The sequence below is a fragment of the Fusarium vanettenii genome (genome assembly GCF_000151355.1).
Source record: "Fusarium vanettenii 77-13-4 chromosome 6 genomic scaffold NECHAsca_20_chr6_4_0, whole genome shotgun sequence".
Lineage (NCBI taxonomy): Eukaryota > Fungi > Ascomycota > Sordariomycetes > Hypocreales > Nectriaceae > Fusarium > Fusarium vanettenii.
In genome coordinates, this window is record NW_003315865.1 from 2342910 (window position 1) to 2368701 (window position 25792).

The 25792-nt window shown below is 49.8% G+C and overlaps 9 protein-coding genes across 9 annotated transcripts; 4 read left to right on the top strand and 5 right to left on the bottom strand.

Moving 5' to 3' along the window:
- Positions 1-491: 491 nt before the first annotated feature.
- On the top strand, positions 492-1806 carry NECHADRAFT_43788 (uncharacterized protein; the record flags this gene model as incomplete). Its single annotated transcript, XM_003044958.1, has 4 exons — positions 492-756; positions 808-848; positions 903-1202; positions 1282-1806. 4 exons carry the CDS (start codon positions 492-494, stop codon positions 1804-1806), a joined length of 1131 nt encoding a protein of 376 aa, XP_003045004.1.
- Positions 1807-2313: 507 nt separating this feature from the next.
- On the bottom strand, positions 2314-10054 carry NECHADRAFT_44115 (uncharacterized protein; the record flags this gene model as incomplete). Its single annotated transcript, XM_003045359.1, has 4 exons — positions 2314-2648; positions 2705-2983; positions 3040-3832; positions 9830-10054. The coding sequence occupies 4 exons, from the start codon at positions 10052-10054 to the stop codon at positions 2314-2316; spliced, it is 1632 nt and encodes a 543-aa protein (XP_003045405.1).
- A 902-nt stretch (positions 10055-10956) lies between these two features.
- Positions 10957-11375, bottom strand: NECHADRAFT_82132 (uncharacterized protein; the record flags this gene model as incomplete). The annotated part of the gene is made up of 2 exons (XM_003045360.1): positions 10957-11228; positions 11330-11375. 2 exons carry the CDS (start codon positions 11373-11375, stop codon positions 10957-10959), a joined length of 318 nt encoding a protein of 105 aa, XP_003045406.1.
- Positions 11376-11968: 593 nt separating this feature from the next.
- NECHADRAFT_43272 (uncharacterized protein) lies at positions 11969-13976 on the bottom strand (the record flags this gene model as incomplete). Its single annotated transcript, XM_003045361.1, has 7 exons — positions 11969-12256; positions 12334-12547; positions 12615-12761; positions 12817-13056; positions 13116-13575; positions 13625-13635; positions 13696-13976. 7 exons carry the CDS (start codon positions 13974-13976, stop codon positions 11969-11971), a joined length of 1641 nt encoding a protein of 546 aa, XP_003045407.1.
- A 715-nt stretch (positions 13977-14691) lies between these two features.
- On the top strand, positions 14692-16422 carry NECHADRAFT_94724 (uncharacterized protein; the record flags this gene model as incomplete). The annotated part of the gene is made up of 2 exons (XM_003044959.1): positions 14692-14707; positions 15032-16422. The coding sequence occupies 2 exons, from the start codon at positions 14692-14694 to the stop codon at positions 16420-16422; spliced, it is 1407 nt and encodes a 468-aa protein (XP_003045005.1).
- Positions 16423-17030: 608 nt separating this feature from the next.
- NECHADRAFT_101044 (uncharacterized protein) lies at positions 17031-18401 on the top strand (the record flags this gene model as incomplete). The annotated part of the gene is made up of 3 exons (XM_003044960.1): positions 17031-17092; positions 17141-17762; positions 17814-18401. The coding sequence occupies 3 exons, from the start codon at positions 17031-17033 to the stop codon at positions 18327-18329; spliced, it is 1200 nt and encodes a 399-aa protein (XP_003045006.1). The 3' UTR covers positions 18330-18401.
- A 36-nt stretch (positions 18402-18437) lies between these two features.
- NECHADRAFT_94726 (uncharacterized protein) lies at positions 18438-18920 on the bottom strand (the record flags this gene model as incomplete). The annotated part of the gene is made up of 2 exons (XM_003045362.1): positions 18438-18732; positions 18793-18920. The coding sequence occupies 2 exons, from the start codon at positions 18918-18920 to the stop codon at positions 18438-18440; spliced, it is 423 nt and encodes a 140-aa protein (XP_003045408.1).
- A 2684-nt stretch (positions 18921-21604) lies between these two features.
- On the top strand, positions 21605-23562 carry NECHADRAFT_94727 (uncharacterized protein; the record flags this gene model as incomplete). Its single annotated transcript, XM_003044961.1, has 6 exons — positions 21605-21722; positions 21772-21845; positions 21875-22122; positions 22165-22783; positions 22832-23428; positions 23473-23562. 6 exons carry the CDS (start codon positions 21605-21607, stop codon positions 23560-23562), a joined length of 1746 nt encoding a protein of 581 aa, XP_003045007.1.
- A 515-nt stretch (positions 23563-24077) lies between these two features.
- Positions 24078-25093, bottom strand: NECHADRAFT_44040 (uncharacterized protein; the record flags this gene model as incomplete). Its single annotated transcript, XM_003045363.1, has 2 exons — positions 24078-24638; positions 24707-25093. Coding segments are annotated over 2 exons (948 nt in total), but the record flags the coding sequence as incomplete, so codon positions are not given.
- Between the last annotated feature and the right edge of the window lie 699 nt (positions 25094-25792).

The following is a 25792-nucleotide window of genomic DNA, read 5'->3' on the forward strand; positions in this document are numbered from 1 at the left end:
CGCAATATGAAATGTGTGAAAGTCTGGACCTTGGTTGTTTCGTCAAAGAGGTTGTCGTTTTAGGTAAAAACGACATGGGTAATCACAAACATCGGACATATGTCATCGGGCATGCATTGGGTGAACAGGTGGACCCCATCGGACATTTGCTCCCTTGTCGGCCGATTTCTGGGGCACCAAGAATTATGTCCGGTGTGGAGACTGGGGGATACCATTGTTTCGGTGTTAGAATTGTTGTCTAGTGTGTGCCACAGGTTTAGGCGCTGGTGAAGTCCGGGAGGGGATGGCACATCTATTATGTTCATGACATTCAGTTAGTTCAACCGGGTTTAACGAGAAGCATGAATATGATTGACTCGGGGCCACTTTCACATCCTTTTGCTGCTTCAGTCAGTTTAGCTTTGCCACGCACCACTCCTTGCCCTGAACTCCGACCAACATCATCTAGCTCCGTTCTCTGTAAGCGAACCACTTTGTTCACCATGAAGCCCATGCTTCTGCTCTCGGGTGACAGGGCCAACTTTACCACCGTTGCCGTTGACCTGGAGAAGGGCGAGTTAAAGGTTCTCGCCAATTATCCAGCACCGTACAATGTTTCCTGGGCAGAACCCGTATCTTCACAGGGAAGCATTGATCGTTTGGTCGGGTTGTCAGAAGGCATAGAATCTGGTCTCTTGTTCACTTTCGAAGTCGACCATGCGGAAGAAACTTGCCGCATCACGAGTCAGCAACCGACCCTGGGTGCACCTGCACACAGTAAGTAGAACTTGAGTCTATTATGTTTGGCCAGCCATGCTCACTATTTAGTCATTACGCTGCACGACGAGTCCGCCCTGGCAATAGGTACTGTGAGTAGTAACTCAGAGATTATTTCTCTTGCCTCCCACGCTTACACTCTCTAGTATCTTGGAGGGTCTGCTGCTCTCTATCCCGTATCTATCACCGAAAACGACGGACTCAGGCTTAAGGATGTGCCTCGAACGGAGCTCCTACTTGACTTTCCCTACAAAGCGACTGGGCACGGGCCTAACAAAGGTCGACAACGTCAATGCCATTTACATCAAGTACTTGAAGACAAGAGAGGATTGCTGTATGCACCCGATCTAGGTGCTGATCGCGTATGGATCTTGTCTCGGAAAAACCTGGAACTGGAAGTATGCGGCTGGCTCCAATGCCCCCCTGGAATGGGTGCTCGACACGCTGTTTTCACACCTGATGGTACGTCAACAGATTTTCTTCCATTTGACTTGCCAAATGACAAATAACTAATGTCTGATAGAGAAAATCATGTATGTCCTTGGAGAGCTCTCACATGAAGTTGTCGCCTTTGATTTGTCGCCCTGCCCTGCGAATGACGTCCAGCCTATCGACGGCTTTTCAGTTAACATTATCCCACCGACTGTTCACCGCGATCATCAGTTCATGATGGACTCGGCCGAACTCTCTCCCCATCCCAAGATCCCAAATGTCTTGTACGCCAGCAACAGATGGGAAAGACATATTGCGAAGCGCGAAGCGCATCTGAAAAACGTTCCCACAGAACTGCCGCAAGGCGATACGATTGTCATCATTCTTCTCTCGGACGACGGCAAAAGGGTCCAGGAGACCAAACACGTACGAACCAATCTCGATACGATTCGTGGTTTCCGGCTTAGTGATGATGGGAACTACGCTGTAGTAGCGGGACAAGAGGGAGGCGGGATTGAGATGTACCGGGTTGGAGGTTCACGAGGCGACGTATGGACTCTTACAGCTAGTCTGAGGGAGGGGCTGGACAGCGGTATCAAGCACGTAGTCTGGCTTTAAGATTCATGATTTCGTTACTGGGACATACATGATCTGCATATACCTCGGTTTGAGCGATTATCGCGGCTTCAAGTCCGCCCCTATTTGCCCTCTGTTTGTAGGATTGCGCCAGGTGACAAGATGTCTGCTGGACTTGAAAGGTCGGCCGAGCTCCCCCGACACCTCGTTTTATTGGCCTTGATGTTGGTATTGTGGACGTAAAATGTTTCTTAGGAGCGAAAAAGGATTTTCAATGACCAGATAACCGAAGAATGGCTGGCAGGATTCAACCACTCGCTATTCAAACCACGCCTAGCGACTCTTAGTTACTTACGCGACATCTTCCATACGTGCTCCTGGGAACTGCTGTCTCGACAGAGAACACATCTAGGGTTGGAATATTCAAGCTAGCTACAGTAATCGTACAAAAAGGTTTGATATCCTTCTCACTTGGCCAGCTAAGGCACTTGTCTTATTTGCATGTTGCAATGAGCACCCCCCGAAAAGGTCCGCCGTACTGCAACAACTCTAGTGAGCCCGCGATTCCAACTCGCCTTCCTCATCCTCGAGTCTATCACCAAAAGCACCCGCAATCTGCTCCAAGCTCTTGCCCGCAGTCTCCGGAACGAGGAAGAAGGAGAAGATAGAAGCAGCAAAACAAAAGCAGCCAAAGAACAGGTAAGTACCCCAACCAAGCTTGATCTGCATCTCGGGGACGACCACGCCGATAATGAAGTTTGCAAGCCATACCATGGCCGTAGCAGCTCCGACTCCCTTTGCTCGCTTGGAGCTAGGGAAAACTTCTGCAGGCAGAGTCCACGCCAGAGGTCCATAAGACGAAGCATACGCAAGAACGTAGATATCTAGACGATTAGTAAAGTGTAACAACAGTACGTGGGATGTAGTGGGATGTGCTTACAGATGAGAGCTACGCCAAACCAGCCCATACCCGGGTTATCTGTCCACTTATTGTTGTATTTGTTGACGACGCCGGCCATGATCATATGCGGGATACCCATCGCGATACCTCCAAAGATGGCAAGCTTGCGTCGGCCAACCTTGTCAAGGAAGAGGAACGTAGGAATACCGGCCACAAATTGGCAAATGTTGACCATACCGCTCAGGATAAGAGACATTTCGTAATCCTGTCCGAGCGCGGAGAAGAAGATGGGTGCGTAGTACACAAAAGCGTTGATACCTATGTGCAGGTTAGCGAAAGGACGAAGGAGAGACTTCGGGACTGTTCATAATTACCGGAAAACTGTTGGAAGAAAGGAATTGCAAGTGCAACAGTCGTGCGTCGAATGTACTTGGGCTTGAAGAGATCGCCCCACTGCTGGAACTCGAGCAAGACAGGGTTTTTCGCGGCACCATGCTCACGATCCAGCAAGAATTCCTGGATTTCAACCTCGCGGATAATTCCCTTCCATTCTTGTTGAACACGAGAATCAGTCTCAGGGAGGCGACGAAGCTTGGAAAGGGAATCCAAGGCGTCCTGGTTGCGGTGACGCATGGCCAGCCATCTTGGGGAAAAGGGGAAAAACTGAATGCCAACGCCAACTGCGAGTTCTGGAGCCATCTGCAGAAGGAATGGCAATCTAAAAGCCCAGTCGCTCGAAATATCACGACTGCCGTATGTGATCCAATATGCAATGATAGCGCCAATGACGATCGAGATGGCTTCGAGGACAAGGAGAGAGCCTCTCAGGTTGGGAGGTGCAATCTCAGAAATATACAATGGTGCTCCCATGGCGAGTGTGCCGACACCGACACCACCAATAGTACGTCCGGCCACAAGAGTGCCGTAGTTGTTTGCAGCCGTCTGGATGATAGCACCGACGCAGAAGAACGCCGTGGCTACAGCAAGTCCCAGCTTGCGAGAGTATCGATCGGCAAGCATAGGGAAGAACAGGCAGCCAACGAATGCCCCGAATTCCAACATTCCCGTCATAAAGCCAGTGTTGAATCCGTATCGAGAGTGACCTGGGGCTATTTCGGGGAAGGTTTGTTGGAATTGAGGCATCGTGAGGATAATGGAGATGACTCCCTGGTCGTCCCAGCTCCATTAATTACTCCAGTATCATCGCAGTAAGGCCCTTCCATAGTCTCTCAGATCTTCCGCTTCTTTCGAGCAGACTCCACAATCTGCTCTGAGTCCACGTTCTCCCTCTCCTTCAAAAGGTCCTAAACTACTATCAGCTTCTGTAACGTAGCAAGTGAGGGTAGAGATTACTTACAAAGTAAACATGGCAATAATTCGCCCGTTTGCCCTTGTTCCCCAAATGCTGGCACAGCTGCGCCAACTTGGGGTATTCCTTGCCGCACATGCGACAGCGAAACGGGACGAAGTCTTGCGAGGCAACCCGCAAGGTCTTGAAGTCTGACACAGTGTCAGACAAGGCAGAATATGCCGAGTCTTCCTTGGCTTGGTGCGCTTCGGTGACTATGGCTTCATGCTGGCTGTCGATACGCGCCCAGATCTTATCCATGGTGGCGTTGTCGATATCTATTGAATGATTAGTGCCCACTACTCCCATCCAATGACAAGTTCTGCAAGCAGACTCACCGAACGAAGAAGAAGAATCTACCTGAGCTGCATGCTCAGGGGCAAGTGACGGAGCCGAGACTGGTTCATCCTCCTCCAACAGCTGCCACAAAGGGGCCAGCTCGTCCTCGGCAGCAGGCATTCCGAAAATCACGACAGGCTCCTGCTGGCCGTCGGGAGTGGTGATGGTGATGTAGGGTAGCTCGGAAGAAACCATTTCGAATGCGATTGGACTTGGCGATTTTGAAATACAGTAATTAAACAGAAAAACGGGCAAGTCTAGACGGGCAGATGGCGGGTGGTGGCGGATGGTGATGGCATCAATTGGCAAGTACCTACGGGATGAAACCCCGATGGACACCTGAGGACCCCAAGGCCAGGCAGCCCTGGGGTCCTCGTCAATATTCTTGAGGAAAGTACGCGTTGTCGTGGGGCTGGATACTGTTGGGGCGGGAAGGCGCTCCTTCCCAGTATCGTCTTGGGACGGAGACATTGACGTCACCAAGAGGATGTCCAGCGACAGCTGGAGGTTCCAAGGTTCGTGCAATTGGCCAATGGAACCCATTGAGCTCAGAACAGCGGCGCACTAGAAGAAAAAAGTATTCAGGTGAAGCCTATCTATTCTTTAGCGACATTGTGGTGAGCCAGGAAGGGAAGCTATTGGCTGTGCAAGGCAAGCCCAGCTCACTCTGTCAGTGGTGTAAATCACCACCAACCGTAGCGTCCGCGGAACCCAGATGCTGAGAACTTGAATACTCTCTACTTGGCATCGATGATAATGATTCCATTCTAACCACGTTTCCTCTCCAATCCACACTACGCATCCGTATCCAAAACGGTAGAATATTTTGTGCATGGTCCCTTTCTATTATGGATTCTGATAGCAGTGCATACGTCTCTTTCTTATGAGCGCAGCTACTAGATAGGTAGAGTCACTAAGTGCTGTCTTGATTTGGTGTGATGCAGTACTATGTTTATTGAGGTACTACTGAAACTGTGTTCTTAGGTGTTGTGGCCGGTCTCTCTACGTTCGGCAAGAGAAGTCACTGACTAACTAAATACTGTATTAGAGGGTGATGTTTTGGCTTTGGAGTCGGTCCCTCTGTCTGTTTCTGAAGAAGAGAAATACATAGATCATGACAGTGGTTAACATCGCAGCCACTTTAGACAGAGTACTAGTAGAGTTTTGCGCAATTTCAGCAGTCCGAACTACCCAACTATAGCTTTTTTGTGACTATTAGTGCATTTACTCTGTATTCAAAAAGCCGCAGTAGAAGGTGGTCCGTAGGCTTCATATTGATGACCGATATCTGATCTGTTGGTAACATTGGCAGCGTGAAAGAGACGCATAACGCTTGATGTCCTCTGCGTCTCCACTTGCCTCTGCTCTTAAGGTATCAAGCAACAAACCGAAACAGATTTAACTCAATTTTACGTATTAAGATGAGTTACATTCAATTTAATTAATCGATTTATGGACTAATTATCTAGTTGGCATCTTTCGATTACCTATGGCTTTTGTGCAGCCAAGAGCTTCGCAATGTTTGCCTATGTAGTCGCCTTCTCCAGGGCAGGTAATAATGTGTCTCAATATGAGATTACAAGCAGGTCAAATGATGGATAGTACGCCTACCAGGATACGTATTATAAATAGAAACTAGACAAGACGGCTTAGACAGTACAGCCATAATTTATAAGTAGGCTAATTTTCACTTTTTAATAAATACAAAACTAAGAAATACATTTAACAAAACGAGATACATGAGGTTTTCCCTTTTCTCCTCGCAGATAGTAGTTTTCAACTCTGCGTCCAGTATCAGTTGCCACTGCATAGCACTGGGCTCCTGTTGTACCAACCCCGGCTAATAGCGTTGCAGTTCACTTGTCTAGATGTTAATCTTCCTCTTCATCAGCCTCGAGATCTGTCTCCTCCACGGTGTTATCCTTGGTATGTTCTTTGTATTCGTAGTAATCTGAAAGGCTCATAGGTGCCTTGATTGGAATACCGCGGACCTCATATCGACGAGCCACGGCAAGGCCTTCATACCCTGTGGGTAGTTTGGGGTCATGCGCATTCCAAGGCTCTCCTTCAACTTTGCCAAATTGTGAAGGGACCCAGACACATGGACGGCGATAATGCTCCCAGCACAGTTTGCATGATCTCTCTCGTATCTTGTCGACATCAGTTTCCGTGGAAGGAATATGAAAATCTTGTGTCCGACTAGAACAGCCTCGCGCAAGATTTTGATTAATCCCACGATACATCACACAGAAAACGCAATGTGTAGAATGCCCGTGCGTGCCAAACCAGGCCGCATCAGGCTTCTTGCCAACATGCGTTCTCGGCCAGATTGTCTGCGAGGCCCTGTAGAGTTCGCGACAATTGTAGTCGAATGAAACCTTATGAGGTGGGTCCATGACGGTTTCAGGCACCTGCTGTAGGCTAACAGTCTGAGCCAGGTGGTCGTAAACCACTTCCTTGATGTTAGGCCGGTAGGTTGCATCAAGGAAAGTCGGCGGGTTTCGGTATCGGCGATTGCAGATGAATTGTAAGATCATGGTTGCCTTTCGCCAGGCAAGAGTGACCGTTGGATCTGCTGTTGGTTTCTTGGCTTCGTACACCTTGACAATGTGTTGATGCGACAGTGGGAACGTATACCACTGCTTTGCTTCCTCATCGACCCATTCAACCTTGATACCAAAGCTGTGAAGCTCGCTGCAGTTCGACCATGCGCCGTGATATGGAGCACGATACCACGGCTGACTGTGAGGCTTCCCATCTTCCATCATTTCAATCGACACGATGAGGGGTTGGCCGACCTTGATACCTGGCAGCTTGTCCAAAGGTTGCTTCAATACGAAGCCACGCCACTTCGGCTCCTGGTAGTCGCTCCCCTTCTCGATCTTTGAGACGAACAGGATTCGAATTCCGATGGTATGGCCAGGACCCTCTGCAAGAGGCATTCGTGTCACGCATGATTGGAAGCGGTAAACAAACATGGTACGCTTTTCCTGGGTTGTGACACGATACCTCAACCATTCTCGTTTTAAACGATGTCCTTCTTGGAGAGGGCAGTTCCAATTGCAACCTCGGCCGCCAAAAAGAGTAAGGTTCTGTCGGCGAAGAGCGGCGTCTGCAATGTTACTGAGTGTTGACATGAATATACGATGTTCAGCTGTAGCAGAACTGAGACCTGATGCGACAGCCGGCTGCGAGAGTCCGGTCACATAAGGATCCCAAGTTCGAAGGAGAAAGCAAAGCGTTGTCTCTGCCATGGGTATCATCTCGGTACGAGAGCTAGTGAGTAGCATCATAGGATTAGCATGATGCTGCGGGTACTTTTTTGCCTCACGATAGTGAGGAGTGTTTGAGCCGGCCGCAATTCGCTCTTCATGTTCCATCTGACGTATGTGGGGTTCTCGCGTAGTCTTTCCCACATATTTGGCGAATTGGTTTTGATCTGCATTTGAGGCTGTATAAAGACGCAAGTAGATGACCGCTTGATCTGGCTTGATCCTCGGGTAAGTTGAGGTGATCTTCTTGAGCTTTAGAAGTGACCGTGGGGGTAGATTAGGCGCATTCAGTGCCGCCCAAGCCTCATTTGAGAATGCTTCAGATGCCGTTAGCCATTGTCCATGGTGAGGCTGCTCGGGGAAGACTCACATCCAATAAGAGTTTGCAGAGCTTGTTGTTTGTGCTCATCATTCTGTAGAATGTCTTCGTAGATACCGCGACGAAGTCCAAGATGCTGAAGAGTGTCGATATTCTTCAGAATATCCTCCCAAATCATCACGATTGCCTTGGCAACGGTGTCGTTGGCTCGATAATTTGAAATTCGTGCTGCGACATTGGCAGCTTGAAGGGCCGGCAGAATGACCCGGAACTCTGACGGGGGACGCCCAAAGTCCAGATTATTCCGGGGAATCTTGGCTGTAAGGATTTATTAGAAGAAAAATAAAAATTACAAATAGCAGTCGTGGCTACTTACCGAGAGCCCGGGTACCAAGTCTGTTGAAGAGTTGGACAAGGGATTCGTCGCCCTGATGTTCAGCAAGAAAACCGCAATAACCGGCATCAATCTCCTTCCTGGCAACAGAACCATCCTCGAGCTTCACATCAACGGTGCAAGGGGCATTGACGCGGATGGCCACCATATTCTGGGGCTGAGTGAACCGATCATTCCCCAGAGAGACACTAGTAGGAGAGTTGATAAGAGGCTGAGACATGTTGGAAGATTGAAAGAGTTTCTAGAGACTGTAGAAGTGTGAGGTCGAAGTATCCAAAGGCTGGGACTATCGGTTTCAAGCGGAGTACGTGGACGCGTCAAAGTAGAGTTGTTTTACCGAGATAAAAGGTAAAGATGATGATGACTTGGAGAGTAAAGCGATGGCCAGGTAACGGCGAACTTATATAATTCCACATAATTAAAAGTAGGTCTCACATCCCAGGAAGTGAGCGTCGAAAACTAAACGGCTTTGATAATAAGGTTGTGCCCTTTCTGCCACGATAGTCTTGCGGTCAACCAGCTGTAGCTTAACAAAATTGAAACAACTAGAGACATTCCACCGCGTACAAGGCTCTGAGTAACTGAAAACAACGTTGAATCACACCAGATGGTACTACGTAAACACTAGGTTACAGTCATGTATTACAAACTCATTCACGGCTGCGTAACGCATGCCTGGCTACGTACAGAGCTTTCGTTCGTAGAACTAAGCGATAATCACAGTGCACAGACAAGGCGAAGTGTTTCAGAAAGTAGCAAGAAAGTTATTTTCTACGGAGCCGTCACTGACAGCGGAGCTACTCAAAGATATCTTCCCCAAGCAAAAGATGCAGGTTAGATGAATAACCAAGCTAGATAACCTCTCATAAGACCTCTTGGTCTGGATCTTTCGTACAGTGTAAGTAGGGGGTTATAAAGAGTGACCCTATTAGCTTTACGTGACAAGAACGCGGATGTTAAGAGAACCACATTCGTTATTCCCATGGACGCAACCCCAATTCCGCGTTGTACACTAATGCTTACAGAGAAAAGCCCACAAATACAACTTGTTCAACGCACTGACACAGATGAATCAATCAGGCCCAGTCGTAAGCGACGTGGACTTTGCGTAAAGTAGTTTTAGTAACATGCTGGTATCAAGATGGGAATATTCGCCTACTACCCGATCGTTTTGTTACACGACGGTTATTAAGTATTCGCTTGATGATTGAGAATTGTGTTTCACAGCGGCTATTATTTATCCGGCTATCCAGTCAATGGTTAAGATTAGCGAACAAGGAAGAAAAGGAATCCCCCAGGATAGACGACCGGGCCGACTACCAAAATATCATATGCCCTAGTACCAAATGCATATCGTAGTGTTACACGTGAGCGCGCATCCTCGGGGAAATGACACGTTGTCCCCGGAAGTTTACCTCAGTTACGCTCTTATTCAATGTCACCAGCTGTATCACGAGCATTTCTTAATTTTTCTGGGACTGAAAGTAACTACAATCAAGTTGTTGTAAGTTGTGGTAAAGGAGAAACCACCAAAGGAGGCGAGAAGGGCAGCGCCAAAAACATAAGGAGATCGAATGATACCGGCTATTCCATTGTTGTCATAGCTGATTTGGGCATTAGAGAAGCCATCTTCGACGTGTTCGGGAGTGTCGGACGTGGTTGTTTTGCCATTGCTGTCATCAATGCCAGTTTGGCTGAGACTCTTGTTATCGGACATGGTGACCAATGTCAAAAGACCTAAAAGATACTCGGACGGCAATAGAAGTGTTTTGAAAGAAGAGTCCTTGACGAGATGATGAAAAGAAAAGCAAGTAGATAATAGGGGGTTTGAGCCAAACTTATCTACGCACCCAGATCGATTAATCGCGTGAGTTTGGCCCCCCCACGGGGAATGCTGTCGAATCTCGTTGTTTGACTAATTAGTCCCCCATGGGGTCGTTCGGCAAGACTGGGGACATAAACAAGCGGATCCGCTAACAGATCGGCTTTATGACAAGTCAGAGCGTCGGACATAATGTAGGTTCTCCCCTGACGAACCGGTTTGTGACTTGAGCCTGCATTGGCGCAGAACCTTTTTCGGACCAAGGACCAGAGGCTGTCTGCCCTCGCTTGCTCAGTTAACCAATGGGCCAATGGCAGCACTAGAAGGCATCCCAAGCCCGAATCACCCAATTCAACAAGCGGCTCTGCTCCGTCGGTCTGATGTTCTGGAGCTGCTGGTCGGCCGGTTTGTAAGTTGAACATGGCCTGTCAGTCGGTCTGACAAAGGACCTTTACTAAGATCTAAGCCAGCAGTGTGCCATGAATCATAAGACGGTCAATGATCATGTCTTTGGTGACCTTAATGTCTCACTCCAGCTCATCCGGTTCAGAACTACAGATATGGAATCCCTTTATCATGGCTTGGTTGGCATATCGTTTGTGATATAGTTAGAGAAAGGGACTGCTTAATTAACCAACTGTTGGCGCTCCCGTAGACTCAACTCTAGGAAGCAATTGCGGTATTGTCTGTCACTGAGCTACTGGATCATCAGAGAACATTGACCGAAGTCTTGTTCGCCTTTGACCTTAAAACCTCTCCTTGACATGTCCCACTTCTATTTCGCGGGTCTCAATCCTTCAGTCCATATTTCCAGCAGCAATTACTCCCTGGATGACCACCGGCTTCTCAGTGCTAAAGTTTTTAAGATCGCCCATGACCTCGGCGCCCGCCTCCTGCATTGCCTTGCCAAGACTCTGTGGGCTATCCCAAAACATGATGGTCTGTAGCGCATAGCCGGTGTCGGGGCTCAGCTTTACGACCGACCATTTGGTCAAGCCGTACTTAGACCAGGCGTCTCGGGCAAGTGGTATGTGTTTGTTGAGGTAGTAGTCGACGTCAAATGTGGCAGCTAGGGACTGCTTAGTCAAAATTTCATTGTGCATATGTCGGTGAAGGTTGAGAAGCTTTGAAGCACTGAGCTTCTCGGTGACTGGGGAATGTGAGACGTACCACCAGCGGCCGGGATTGGGTAGAGAAGCGTGAGCAAGGTTGCCATTTTGAGCGTTTTGTAGAGGTGGCTGGAAAGATTCCGACTTTAGTGTGAGAATTGTTTTAGGGGATGTAAGTAGCAACAGAGAAAGGTAGAGTTCGTGGTCTATATCAATGAGAGACCGGAAACTTTCCATATGAGTGCGGTGAATTGCGATCACCCGGCGGGATAACCTCTTACACAAAGGGCCTCCGATATGTCTCCGAGATGTCGCACGTCAGCACGAACTTAATTGACGTTTGTGATTGGCCAGGGCCTGGCGGCTTGTGCATAAGCCTCCCAATTGACGGAAAGGGAGGACTGGGAGTTGCAAGCCACAAGATTTTGAGAAGAATGGACTTGAATGGCAGCTTGGAGTCGATTAGTCGGTTCTCATCGTGGGAAAGGAGAGAACTTGAGGCATTCGAGGCCTAGCAATTCACGATTCTTGTTTCCATCTCTAGAGATATCGAAGGCAAAGCAAAGATGCCCCACGTTGGAATCATGCCACAAGAACTGCGTGCTAGGCCGGACCTAAATGGCACTACTAATTCACTAACCACTCAATTTAAGCCGAGATTAGGACAATATTCCAGAGACCAGCGACTAAACCTCTGATCTCATCTCAACTCCTTGTCCTTCTCCTTCTCTTCAAGGTGGGTGGATTCTGCCTGAACCTGTTCGACCTTCTCATTGAGAATCTCCTCGTTCTCCTCCTCTTCGATGGCATGCTTGTACAGGCCTCTCTTGATATCACGCTGCCATAGCACGTAGCCGGTCAGGAACAGGGAGACCCAGATGACGCAGAGGCAGATGCTAGCAGTAAAACCCCTCGTCCACTGTGGCCCCTCAGTGACAGGGAACACGACGACGTTGTACCAGGTAAAGAAGGACCAACCGACAGTCATCTATCGAAGAAGAGTCAAATGGTTAGCGTACGGATTCTCACGTCTCCCGGAGATGTAAGGTAAGAGGGCTAACTCACCATGGCGCCTGTCGTAAAACTCTTGGCTTCATTATCGTCCTTCATGATAAGATGGACGAACGGGAAGAGCATCGGGGTGACGCAAGAATTAAATCCCATAAGAAACCAGGCAGCGAACTTCATGCCAACGGGGATATACCAGATCCGGAGGCAGATGTTTGAAAAGATGAGGACGGTGCCTGTGAAGAGAACTGGCATCCAAATGGGGTACACCCTGTAGGAGTCGGGGGTTAGCACTCTCTCCCAGAACCCAGCACAGGGAGGTTGGACTGGAAACTCACATGACGAACTGTGGAACAAGAATTCCAACAACAATAGCCATAAGTTGGGTGCCGGTGGGCAGGATGTTGATCAACTCGATCGAGTATTGACCAGTAGACTTGACCCAAATACCCATCTGACCAGCAACCCAGGTCGTGAGCTGGTAGCTGCAAGTCAATTTAATTAATGGTGCATCTCCATGAAGTATGAATGGCAACTTACCAGACGTAGGTAACCACAGCGAAGTAGAAGTGCCAGTGAGTAAAGACACGCTTGAGCATGCGCTTGCCAATCTTGGAGCTCTTCCTGACACCGTCGTCCTGCATGCGTGCTTGGGCGAGCTTCTGCTCCTCCTCCTTGAGCCACCAGATGCGAGGGCTAGTAGGTAGACCAGGGAAGAGGAAGAAGCCAGCGATAGCAATGGGGAGACTGATGACTCCGTCCACGATGAAGACCCAGCGCCTAGAGAAGGGGGATACATTAGATTGATACACATGAGCAGAAGGGGAACGAGTACCGACCATCCTTGCATTCCAAGCTTTCCGTCAAGTCCAGCATGGGCAGCAGCTTGCATATATCCAGCAAAGGCGGCGCCAATGTTGCTAGACACATACCAGACACCTGCGCGCTTAAATACCTCGTCTGAGCGATACCATGACGCGAGAAGGTAAAGCGAGCCAGTGGCGGCGGGTGTCTCGAAAAGACCCATGAGGAACCGCATGCCGTAAATCATCTCGACGCTATTATTGCGGGATTGGATGAAGGTGATTATAGACCAGAGTGTCTCGCAGATAGGGAGGTACCATCGTGCCAGCTTAGGACGGGAGATGATCATCATGGAGGGGATTTCGAGGATAAGGTAGCCGATGTTGTAGAAGGTGCTGAACAGGTTGTACTGGATTCCCTGGACGTTGAGATCTTCCTTCATTCCAGAGTTGTAAGCATTAGTGATGTTGGATTGGTCAAGCCACTTGATGAAAACTAGAGCTGGTTAGATTATGAGGTTGAGAATATTGTTGGGAAAGCCTACATAGCAAGCAACTACTGCGGTTAGCATGCTGAGTTCAAATGTAGCGGCTGGCGCGCAAGATGCGGACTTACATGAGGGGAAGAATGATGCGGTCCTGTTTCTTGACAAGAGCAATCTCCTCCTTGCTGTAGTGGCTAGGGTACCAGTCAAAGATGTAGAGCCAGGCAAGTCGGAGATCCCTCTTTGGAGGCTTCGTGGCAGAGCTCACCACAACGCCATTCTTGACCACCTGCTTCGGGCCGACATTCGCATCGTCCGCCGGAGGAGGCGGCTGCTGGTGGTTCTCCTGCTCTGGCGCCGGGGCAGGCTGAATGACGATGTCATCGTTGGCCTTGTGTGGCTGAGTCGCCATCTTTGACGAGCCGTGTTGCTTTCTTGTTCCGGGGTGAACAGAGAGATGGATGGAAACGAGGCCCAGAGTATTGGGCTGCGGGATGCTGGTAATCTTCCAAGAATCTATGGCAGTGGTGGGACGAGATGGAGTTTTAATATTCATCCCATCACCAAGACCCCTCTACTCGTGCCTGCGGGGCCCCGCTGTTGTCGTCCGGGGGTATGGGGTAGCGGCGGCGGTCACACGGCGACCTTCCCCGGTTTCCCCGCAGAGTCCAAGCCTTGCCTTGCCCGGTGCAGAGCTGGGCGACCATCCCAGAGATACGAATACCACCCTGAACTGCAGATGGATGCTTCTCGGGGCAATGGCCACGGAGGAATTGTCGCGGAGAAATTGCCGCGGGGTGATTGCTGTCGGCGTTTGGACCATGGATGGCGGAGCAATGGCGCCGGACCCCGGAGCATGTCGACTCCGGAGGAGTGGGGGCATAGGGGCGAGGAGACCCGATAGGTAAGCCGGATTGCTCTCGTTTTGAATAAGAGTTACTTGATAGGAAGCATCAAGTAGCCGAACCCCCATCTTCCGCGTGCTCCTTTATTTCGCCGGCTTCATTGACTTCACAAGACGGCCAAGACCTCAATATCTTCCCACAAGGCTATTATATCTATCTCCTTTCTAGCTGCATTATTTTCTCCCGAGCTCAATCCCTGCGGAAGACGTCAAAGACAGCAAAATGTCTGAAGGAGAGAGTAACGGCATTGCCCAGGAGCCTCCGTTGCCAGAGGTTGCGCTACAAGAGGAGCCAGCTCAACCAGTCATTGCTGTCCATCATCAAGGATCACTCGAAGATCCTATTCCCTTCTCATCTCAAGCGCCCCCAGTAGTCGAGCCTGAGATACCACAGCTTCCCCAGCTTCCATATAGACAGCCTCATAGAGAGCAATCTTCTTTGATCCAGTCCCCGCAAACGCAACCAGCCAGCGATGAGGACTCCTTGATCGGAAATTCTACCCCAATCAGCTCTCCCACGGAACCAGATGGACCAATTCAGGACTATCCTACGTTGACTAAAGACGCAAGCATCGGTGATGAACTTGCCAGTCTCTATGGGGAGAATATCCTCGCCAAGGTCTACAGGACGGCGACGAAGTCTCTCATCGGGGAGAAGCGCTTCCCGGACTACTTCCCCGAGTACGTGCCGCAGGAGGGAGAAGATTCCGGCAACTACACGCTACGCGAGGCCGAATTTTGGACCTGCGGCTTCTTCCCGGGCACGCTATCCCTGCTGCTCGAGCGCACCGTCAGGTTTCCTCGCAAGATCTGCACCTCCGACGAGGACGCATCGGATAAAATCAGTATCGAGACAATCCGGCTGCACCTCCAAACTCTCTGTGACACCTGGACAAGGCCACTCCACCGTATGGCCAGCCGAACCGACACCCATGACATCGGGTTCATCGTCATGCCGTCCTTGAGGTTGGACTGGGAGCTCAATGGGAATGTCCAGAGCCTCAACTCCATTATCTGTGCTGCACAGAGCCTAGCCACGAGATACGTCCCTACCTCGGGGGCTATCCGTAGTTGGGACTTGCTGATAAAGAAGAACCTTGAGATCCTTGACCAGACAGAGAATATGATCATTATCATTGACAGCCTTTGCAATCTGGACCTGCTCTACTACGCGGCTGAACACTGTCCTGATGGACAGGAACTCTACGATATAGCCACCTCACATGCACGCGTTCTGCTCCGGTCGCATCTCCGCGAAGAGAAGCCTGTTCCTTTGTCCAAGCAATGCTACACGGGGCCATGGTACTCTACTTGTCACGTCGCCAATATCGACCCTCGAACCGGCGAACTAAAGGCTCGTCTCACGCACCAGGGCTACGACAATGAATCTACATGGGCCCGCGGCCAGGCGTGGGCCATCCTAGGCTATGCACAGACGTTCATGTCGACCAAGGATAGGATATTCGTACGAGCAGCATGCGGTCTCGCCGAGTACTTCCTGTACCGGTTAGAAACGGCCCCCGAATGCATACCCATGGGTAGTCGCTACGTGCCACTTTGGGACTTTGACGCGCCCATTAGTGACAGTGAGAGTCCCCTCCGTGACTCTTCGGCTGGTTCCATCGCTGCCAACGGACTGTTAGTGCTCTCTCAGGCGATGGCAGCAATGGGCCAGGACGACCTCGCTGGGCGGTACCGCCGAGCAGCTATTGATATCGTCAGGGAGTTGCTAGGCTTTGCACAGGCACCCGAGAAGGCGCATTTGGTCAAGGGATCCGTAAATGCCATCGAGGTGGAAGATGATACTCTCCGGACGTTCGATGGGATCTTGAAATATGGCACGGCTAACAACAATCAGTACTCTAAAAGGCGGTATGCCAACCATGGGTTGGTATACGGGGACTATTATCTAGTTGCGTTTGGGAACCGGCTGTTGCAAATGGGTCTTGTGTGACAAAGGATGCCCTAGTTAGTACCTAGAAATGTTTAGATTCGGCGTTCACGACCAGAGTTTAGATCTAGATCCTTAAAGAGAAGAGATTTTGATGTTTTATTAACCATGAGTCACCCTGAACTCTTATCTTTCCTTACATTCGCCCAGGCTTTGTCTGCTTTGGGAGTAGACTTGACAACTTAGGTGTGATGGCTGGGAAGAGGCCCTCCTGGGCAGCCTTCGCCAGAACCGAAACCGAAGGCGTCGTTTTGAATTTAGCCGCCCGGTTATGTATGTATATTACAAATGAGCAGTCGACGTCATCAGGAATTGAGATTCCGTCGCACCATTTTTCGCGGATTGTCGGAGATACTGGCGTTAGCTCTCGCGGACTCTCGGCCGGTTACTATATCCCCACAACTCTATGCAAGTTGATTTGACAACGGCAAACCTCCGGTTCAATCTCGGGAGTGAGGGTATCCAAGCAACCCTGGAGTGAGGGGCTTCGTCCTTTAAAAGGGCGACGAGGCGCCTTGTCAGGAGAAAGATTTCTTAGACAACAGAACGTCCTCTGACATTGTTTAGTTTCTGCCCCTCTGTACTTCCATCTATCTGAATACTTAGGCAAAATGGCGGCTCCACGTGAAATCCGCTGGGGAATCCTTGCCACTGGTGCAATCTCAATTACATTGTATGCTCATCTCCACTAACAAAGGAGGCATTCACTAACAAGCCCTAGCACCAAAGATCTCCTAGTTGATCCCAAGACTCGAGACGTCAGCAACATCAAGCACACCGTCGCCGCAGCAGCTTCGTCCAGCTCAGCCGCCCGCGCCGAATCTTTCCTCAAAGATGTTGGAGCCCCTTCAGATGCAAAGGCCTACGGCTCGTACGATGAACTTGTCAAGGACCCCAACGTTGAGATCATCTACGTTGCTACCCCCCACTCACACCACTACCAGAATGTCAGGCTTTGCTTAGAAGCTGGCAAGCACGTGCTGTGTGAAAAGGCTTTCACAGTCAATGCCAAGCAGGCGCGTACTCTGGTAGAGATTGCAAAGGAGAAGGGCCTGTTGCTGATGGAAGCGTTCTGGACGAGATACTTCCCCTTGACCAACTACGTCAGAGAGACTATCAGCTCGGGCAAGTTGGGGACGATCTACAGGGTGTTTTCAGATTCCAGTGCCAGGCTATCCCCCGAGGCGAACTTTAGCGATGGAAAGCACAGAATGGTGAATGCGGATCTTGCCGGCGGTGCGTTGTTGGATCTTGGAGTTTACAGTCTTACTTGGCCGTTCTTGGTGTTCTGGCAGACCCAGGCGAAGAAGACTCCTCCCAAGGTAGTTGCTGCTATTACCAAGGTAAGTTCTTGAGCCATATACTTTCCAGGCCTCGCGTACTAATAACAATAGTATGAGCAAACATCTGCTGACGAGAGCACAACCATTCTTCTGACTTTCCCCCGAGACGCTGGCTCTGGTGGCGATGCCCATGCCATCGCTACAACGTCCATCCGGATTGGAAGTGTTCGTAGTGATCCTAAGCCCCAACCCTGCGTGCGGATCCAAGGAGAGCTGGGCGAGCTACAGCTCTTCGACGTCCCACAGTGCCCCAACACCACAAGGATCGTGCTCAACGATGGGAGCGTCGAAGAGAAGAAGTGGACGCAGCCCGGTCCCGGCAAGGGCAGTGGCTGGTTCAATGGATTCTTGACTTTCATGAACCCGGAGGGTGAGGGCCAAGGTATGTTCTGGGAGGCTGATGAGGCGGCGTTTGCTATTGTTGAAGGGAGAAAGGAAGGAAAGCAGATGGATTTGAGTGAAACTATTGCTGTGATGGATGTCATGGATGAGGTGCGTCGTCAGGGTGGTTTGGTGTACCCGGAGAAGATTGAGACGTCAGACTACCCTGTGTCTATCGGACGATAAGAGTTGAGTGTAGAGTTACTAGGGATCTAGCCATAGAACTGTCTTCGTAGGAGAATATCTACATCCCCAACCATAACTCCCAAGTTTTGCTGCGGGTGACATTCTTTTCTACTTGACATAAAACCCAAGATTCTCCCCCTTCTCTTCAAGGACTGTGAGTCCATTGCCCATGAACCTGAATCTATTCCGGCTATTGTACTCAAAGTTGAAGTCCTCAGTCCTAAAGCTCTCCAAAATTTCCTTATAGTGAATGATGCTCCCTGCATACATGGCGGTTACCTTGCCGTCCACCTTGTTGTTCTTATACCAGGATCGGCAGCCACTTATCCAGACGGTTCGCTTCAAGAACTCGTGGGTATAGGTATTATAGTCAGCTATTGCACCAACGTCGACTGTGACAGACCTATTTGAAGTTTAGTATAAGCATCTACGTATGAGCAGAGGTAAGAGTGAGGGTACATACTTGATATCTCCCGTTGAGATCTTCTTAATCCACCTCATAATATAGTCAGCTATCCAATCCATAATAGAAAGCAGGCTTCCATAGCCGACTAGATAGTTAGGCCCGTTAAAGATAAAGTAGTTTGGCATATTGGGAGCACAGATACCAAAGTAGGCTACTAGATCGTCCCGCCACTGGTCTACAAGCTTCATACTATTCTTACCAACTACTTCCCAGAATAGGGTGAAGCTAATATTAAAGCCAGTAGCGCAAATAATAATATTAAACTCCTCCTCGGAACCATTTGCCGCCAAAATCCTAAGTCTCGGTGACCTTCTTGATGCCCGAGAACTCTATAGCTATATTTGGCTCCTGGAGTGCTTTAAGATAGCCTTCGCCAGGAGTAAGTCGGCGGTAGCCCACCTTCTAGTCAGGGGTCAGCTTAGCGCAGAGGTCGGGGTCATAGTTGAGTCTTCTTTCTATCTCGTCTTGGAACACCTTGGCGGCGGCTTTCTGCTAAGGAGTATCGACGATAAGGGCATAGAAAAACTAGTTAAAGTAATGCTCGATAAGCTTATGCATCTCGCGCAGCTTTTCGGGATTCTCTATGAACTCTTTCTTTTACTCTTTAGTATATTGAAAGTTCTTTCCTTTAGGGGTGAGCTCTACCGCAAAGTTAGAAGAAATCCAAGTGGGCGATCTGATATAGTTAATAATCTTAGCCGCCGCTAGTTGTATCTTAGGTAAGATCTAGATTGCCGAGGAACTATTGCTAATAATAGCGACATGCTTTCTAGTCTAATTAAGAGATGTATCCTAGGCAGCACTGTATAGCTGTCTGCCGTTGAAAGAGTCTAGCCCTTGGATTTTAGGCTAATGCTATTTATGGAGGATACCGGACCTATTAACCAACATATCCGCCTTATCTTTAATGATAGTTCTATTCTAGTTAACCTTAATCTTCTACTTCCCTAAAGCCTTATCCTAGATGGTCAAAGTAACCTTATTGTTCAGCTGGGCATGCTTATTGAGTTAATATTTGTCTGTGGTCCTCTTAATATACTCCCAGATTTCTAGGCCCGCGGCATAAAAGGAAGTCCAATCGGGATTTAGTTCGAAGGGGAACGTATAAATGTGAGCTGGAACCTGGATGATACGGATATTAATTGGCATGATCCAGTTTTGCTTTACTTGGTAGCACCTACATCGCACGCCACACCTAGATATCTATTTTCCAGCCATGTTCCACCTATATCGGAGTTCTTTTCGTAAATAATCAGATTCATATGCTCTTCCATCTTCAGCTAGTGCTTGTACTTATACGCCATGATCAGGCCAGAGTAGCCAGCTCCAACACAAACAACTCGGAGCTTGCGAGGTTTATAAGCCGGTTTCTCCAAGACGGGAACCCAGTTTGGGGGGTTATCAGGACCTGATTTGCGTTGCGTGCCAGTGGCAGTGGCTTCGTAAGTCGCTTCGAGGCTTGGAGTCATCTTTGGGAAGGGAGTTCCAAAATGAGAATTTACAGTGCAGCAGTAAAGTGGCGATTGGATGAAAGCTTGGTTGGATGTTTGGCAGAAGAACAATTCGAAGAATTCACACTCCATATATACATGTAAACTGTCATGTAAACGTTTTTCCAAGACTATGATTCTAGCACATCGATTCATCGGCTCAGCAGTCTCAGCTACATCACCGGAGAAGGTCGAGACTAACATGCCGAGTTTAGATTTCACTAAAAGCGTGTCCTCTCTGAACTGGATCCGAAAGGATGTTGGAGGAGGCGTTTGCTCGTTCGGGCCAGCCCGCAAAGTACGTGGGCATTCCTCCCGATGCACTTTTCGGAAATGTAAACCCACAAAGAAGATAGATACAAAGTAGTGAAAGGACTAGCTCGTCGACAATAAATGCAGGTCAACAAACAACCACAATGGTCATGGGTGCGCTGGCCCTTCGGAGCGATGCCAGAATCCCGGATCGGAAGCCGGGTCTCTTCGGGACCCCTTCTTTGATGATCCGGGGTCGGGATCTACCCCTCAGTTGGACTATTGGACCAAGGGCCTCCCTACCTAGGTACATGGTAGTTTGGCTTTACCGGCTTGGGCACGCTGGCCAAGAACCCCGCCGCCAGAGGGAGGCACTTGGAGGGCCGTCCCCCAGACCCCAGACCCCAGACTGGGGAGAATCCCAGCCGTTTCCGGGGTAGCGTACCTGAAAGTTGAGTGGTCCGGCCAGTGGCAATAAAGGTGCTTGATTTCTTCAAGTTCATTCCCCGCCCCCTCATCTCTTATGTGGCTCAGTCAAGTACATCACCCGCGGCTTCTACAGCTGCCCGCAAGCTATGTCGTAGCGTTTCGTGATACTGCGTCGTGCAGACGCATGTATCCTACTTGATCGCGGGAAATCAGTCAGATCTCATCGTAAAATGCAGCTTCCACGGTGCCTGATAATGTCAAGCAAAACAGTGCAGCAGTGTTACCATTATCCCGGAGTCATGGAGCTTATTCCCTGTCGAGTTACTTGCGCGGGGACTTCCATCCGACTGCTAGAGTACTATCAAACCATTGGGATTCGAATATGGCAAGCTGTTTGTGCACTATTGCTACTGCAGAGGGCTGATCGAGAGACTAACAGTAATTGGCTTAGATCCATGCCTTGGAACACAGATACAGTAAGTATGTGCTAGTTAGCTCCCATGTCGGTTAACGGGCACTCGGTACTCGGGCGTCCCATAAACGCCGTGCTGGACCCGCGTTTGCCCCGTCTCCAGCACCCAACAGTTGTCATTGTATTTCACATCGACAACGTCAATATCCGAGCTATGAACACTGCCATGCCCACGCGGAAAGTCAAAAGAAGTGAGCGCCGCCGGTGCGCAAAGGCCAGTGACAACTGCAAGCGCCGCAAGGAACCCTGTGATGGCTGCCACCCGTGCGGACGCTGTCGCAGCCGTCACGTCTCCGATGATTGCAACTTTGCTTCTTCGCCCCGTCTTTCAAGCATCAACCCGATCGTCAACAGGCCGAGGACTCTTCCCGAAGACCACGGCATTCCCGATCAGGACAATTTGCCTGGTTTGAGGTCGACGGCCGGCCACGAGGAGCGTCCTGCTGAAGCCCACTCGAGTAGCAGTCCTCTTTCGTACGGCTTCAACGGCCTCAACATCACCCATATCCCACAGGTATCGAGATTGATCCAAGATGACCATGGAAAAGTCATGTTCATCGGCGATTCCGCCAATCTTGCCTTCCTACAAATCATCCGTCGCTTAGTCCGCGAGTCCCTATGGCCCTGCCAATTTGCAGAAGATCCATTGAGTCACCTCCTAATTAAGACGACACCCCCCAACCAGTCAGACTAGATCCTAGAGATGGTGAGCCGGCCACCAGCCAGGCCTAAGCCAGCCGACGCCCGGTATCTCATCACCTGGTATCTATGCGCCACCAACTGTTTACTCAATATATATGACGAACGAGAACTATATCAAGTCTGGTCTCGATGGATACAAGCCATAGATGACAGACGGGAGCCAAAGGCAGTGAGCGCCATTTTATTCCTCATATTCGCCATCGGCGCCCAGGCCTGCCCAGATAATCGAGACGACGATGCCGAGCAATACTTCAACTACGGGCGATTTTTGACTATATCGGGCATAATAGAAGAACCAGGTCTCTCAACTATTCAGGCCAATATCCTAATAACAATATACCTTCTGGCAGCTTCGCGGAGGAACGCAGCTTTTATGTACTTGGGGACCGTAGTGCGTGCTACTTACGCACTGGGTATCCATCGACGTGACATCAACGCCCTTTTCGACCTAGCCGACCATATGGCACGCGAGAGGCTTTGGAAATCCTTGCGCGTACTTGACTTGTTCATGAGTGCGTCACTTGGTCGTCCGCCCTCGACTCACGAGACACGAGATACGTCTGCCGAGGCCAACTACTCTGCCAGCAATGACCTATGCGCCATCTTCGAGGAGGTTCTCACCGATGTATACTCGAAGCGCATAGTCTCGACGGATATCCTAGAGAGGATAACAGAACACCACCGGCAATAGACCAGCACGTTTCTCACGGGCTTGGCGGTTGATGATATCCAACCGACTCAATTTGTCGAGGTAGACGGAGGGAAGACGGTCCCCAATATTGGCCTCTTTCACCTAAAGGAGGCTTATTACTGGACAATCATGCTCCTCGCACGCCCTTTCCTGATTGAAAACGTATCTAGGCACCAGTCAAAGGTGCCTGCAGGCGATCCCCTCGAAGCTGAGAATGGAGTAGCTGACACTTCCTCCGATTTGGTTGTGACCCGCGCCTGCGTTGACTCCGCCATCCGCACCGTGGACCTTCTTCGAGTACTTCAGACTAGCGAGGAAGTGCCAAAACGGTTACCATTTGTGGTCAACTCTCTGTTTCATGCAGCCTTGGTTATTGGGTTAGCGCAGCTCGGCGACATGAGCCGCCTTTTCCCCCTTGAGAAGAGCCTATCGTCTGCAAGGGCATTGCTCGCCATTTTCGGCCGTCATGATGCTGTGGCGAGCAGGAACTTGGCAATCGTCGATAATCTCCAGACAGCATGCAGCTTGTATCTTGAGAAGATGGAATCTCGCAGGATGGAACGGCAGAGCATTCTCGTTGGAGGGATTTTCGGTGTTGTCCATGACGATACCAAGACGGACTTCCCTATGGCCGTAGAAAGGGAGGAAGCCCACGAGGAGCAGCAGCAGAACTTTACCAGGCTATCCGGGCTAGACCATACGCCCTTCATAAGCTCAGTAGGGTTGCCTAATTGCAGTAACAGCAACTCCCTGTCGTCCATTGGCTCCGGAACCGAGCCGACGATTGGCTTGAGCACCGATCTCCAAGGCATGGATGATCTGATACTGCCAATGTCCCCGAGGACACTGATGTTTGAGACATTCGATAAAGATATTCCTCTCTTCCCCACCGTAGATACGAGACACCCTGCATGGGATTTAGGTCAGGAAAATGGAGGAGGACTTCTTATTTAATCTAAGAGCTCAACTTCAATTATCTGCTCGGCGTCCGGTCCCAAGACGATTCCCTTCCCGGAAGCGAGAGTTAGAGCCTTGTACCGTGATTATCGGAAGTGGCGAGGTTTCGGTGTTTGAGCTCCTGAGACATCATATCTCAAGGGTTGAAATTTCTCAGAATCATGTTATGCGAGACGGATGGTCAGCAGCAGAGACATCACACATTTGCAAAGAGATGTCAAAATGCAACATGAAGAAATGTTTGTTCCAGTCTCGGACTTGTCTGCTATTCTTCTGATCACGTCAGTCTCTACATGTTCTCAATAACCCACTTTACACCCGAGAACGCATTTGGCAGGAACTCTCTAGTCTCAGGTAGAGTAGGGAACATCCAAAAACAATGCGGCAGACCATCATAATGGTCAGTTCTGACATGGACCTCTTGGCCCGTCATCGAACCAGCCACGACCCTCCCATCGTCTCTCAAAGGGTCCAAACCACACGTCACTATATACGTTGGGGGGTAAAGGGCGTGACTGGCTTGATCGAGGCCAACAAAGTAGTCGGCGTTGTCTGCCTTCACATTGCATGCATTGAAGAAGGACATCAGGGATGCCACGTCGATGATCGGAGTGTCTCTCTCGTTGTCCTTGAATGATGTGTGCTGTGAGCTATATCTCTCCGGCACATTATCCGGGTGGAACATGACCGGGCTGAAGGCAGCGATGCCTTTCACGGCGTCCTTGGGTAATTCCGCAGAGCCAAGTGCGACTTTGCGAGCCACTGCAAAGGCAAGGGCGCCACCAGCCGAAGTACCGATGGTATAGAGTTTGTTTGGTTCACCGCCCAGAGCCGTTGCATTGCGGCATGCCTTTTTGGTGTTGATGTTGTTAGCGTTTCCATTTCGGCCATTAATGGGACAAGATCAAAATAACACACCCATTGGAACATTTTGAGAGCGTCCTGCAGCTGTGCTGGTAATTTGTGAGCTGGCGCTTTTCTATAGTTCACGCTGATGATCAAAGTATTTGCATTCTGAGCAATTGCTCGGCATAGCGCATCCTCGGTCTCAAGATCTCCCAGGACGAAGCCACCGCCATGGAAGAAAACTCCAATGGGAAACCGGTCTTGGGCGTTTGTTTCGCGGTGTGGAGTATAGATGCGATACTCGGTGCCTTCGTAAGTGTTGTCTTGAATCGACACTCTGTTGTACGGCTGGAGATTGGTTGGGGTGAGGAGAGCCTGGAGACCGGCGAACTGAGAAGTCAGCTCCTCCGCGTCTCCTCTAAGCACAGGACGCGCACCGCCCAGCCCTTCCTCCACCTTCGAACTGTTAGACACATGCTGGCTATTCTTTCTGGGAAGGCAAAACTTGCCTTCAGCCACGAAAGAGAGAAGTTCATGTTGACGTAGGTAAGGCAATGGTAATTGAGATGGAATATTAAAGGCTTGGTGTGAGAATGAGTAGTCTGTGATTTCGGGTAGACCACTATGGGACTTTGCCTATTCTTGAGAAGGAATAGGAAGCTGAATATGTACGGCATGGGAAAGGGCCAAGACTATCTCTTCCAACGCTAGGACAAGACCAAGAGACAGCTTAGTTGCAGCTTTTCGGGAAGCCCTTAGCCGAACTTGAAACCCTCCATCTCTTCGGGTATCACGCAGCGATGGTGTGGTACAAGGGCAGCAACGGGCTGTGCTGCTTCAAGAGGACCGCCAGCTCCACCCAGTATACAAATGCCACTAATAGAAGTCATATCCTTGCTAATAAGGTATAGTAAAAGATTAATCAGGAACAAGAGATAAAAAGGGGCCCACGATAGATTGGCATATTAATACTATTTTATTTACTTTTGAAGTCCATGGTATCTAAAAAGATCTACGAAGCTTCGCTCTATGCATCCGTGCTGCAGGAAATCTCACTACAGTATCAGGGGTCAGTAGCCAAAGAGATTTGAGTCAAAGCATTACAGATACTGTAAGGGATTAACGGTCACGGCGCTCATAGCCCCCATGTAAAATTGG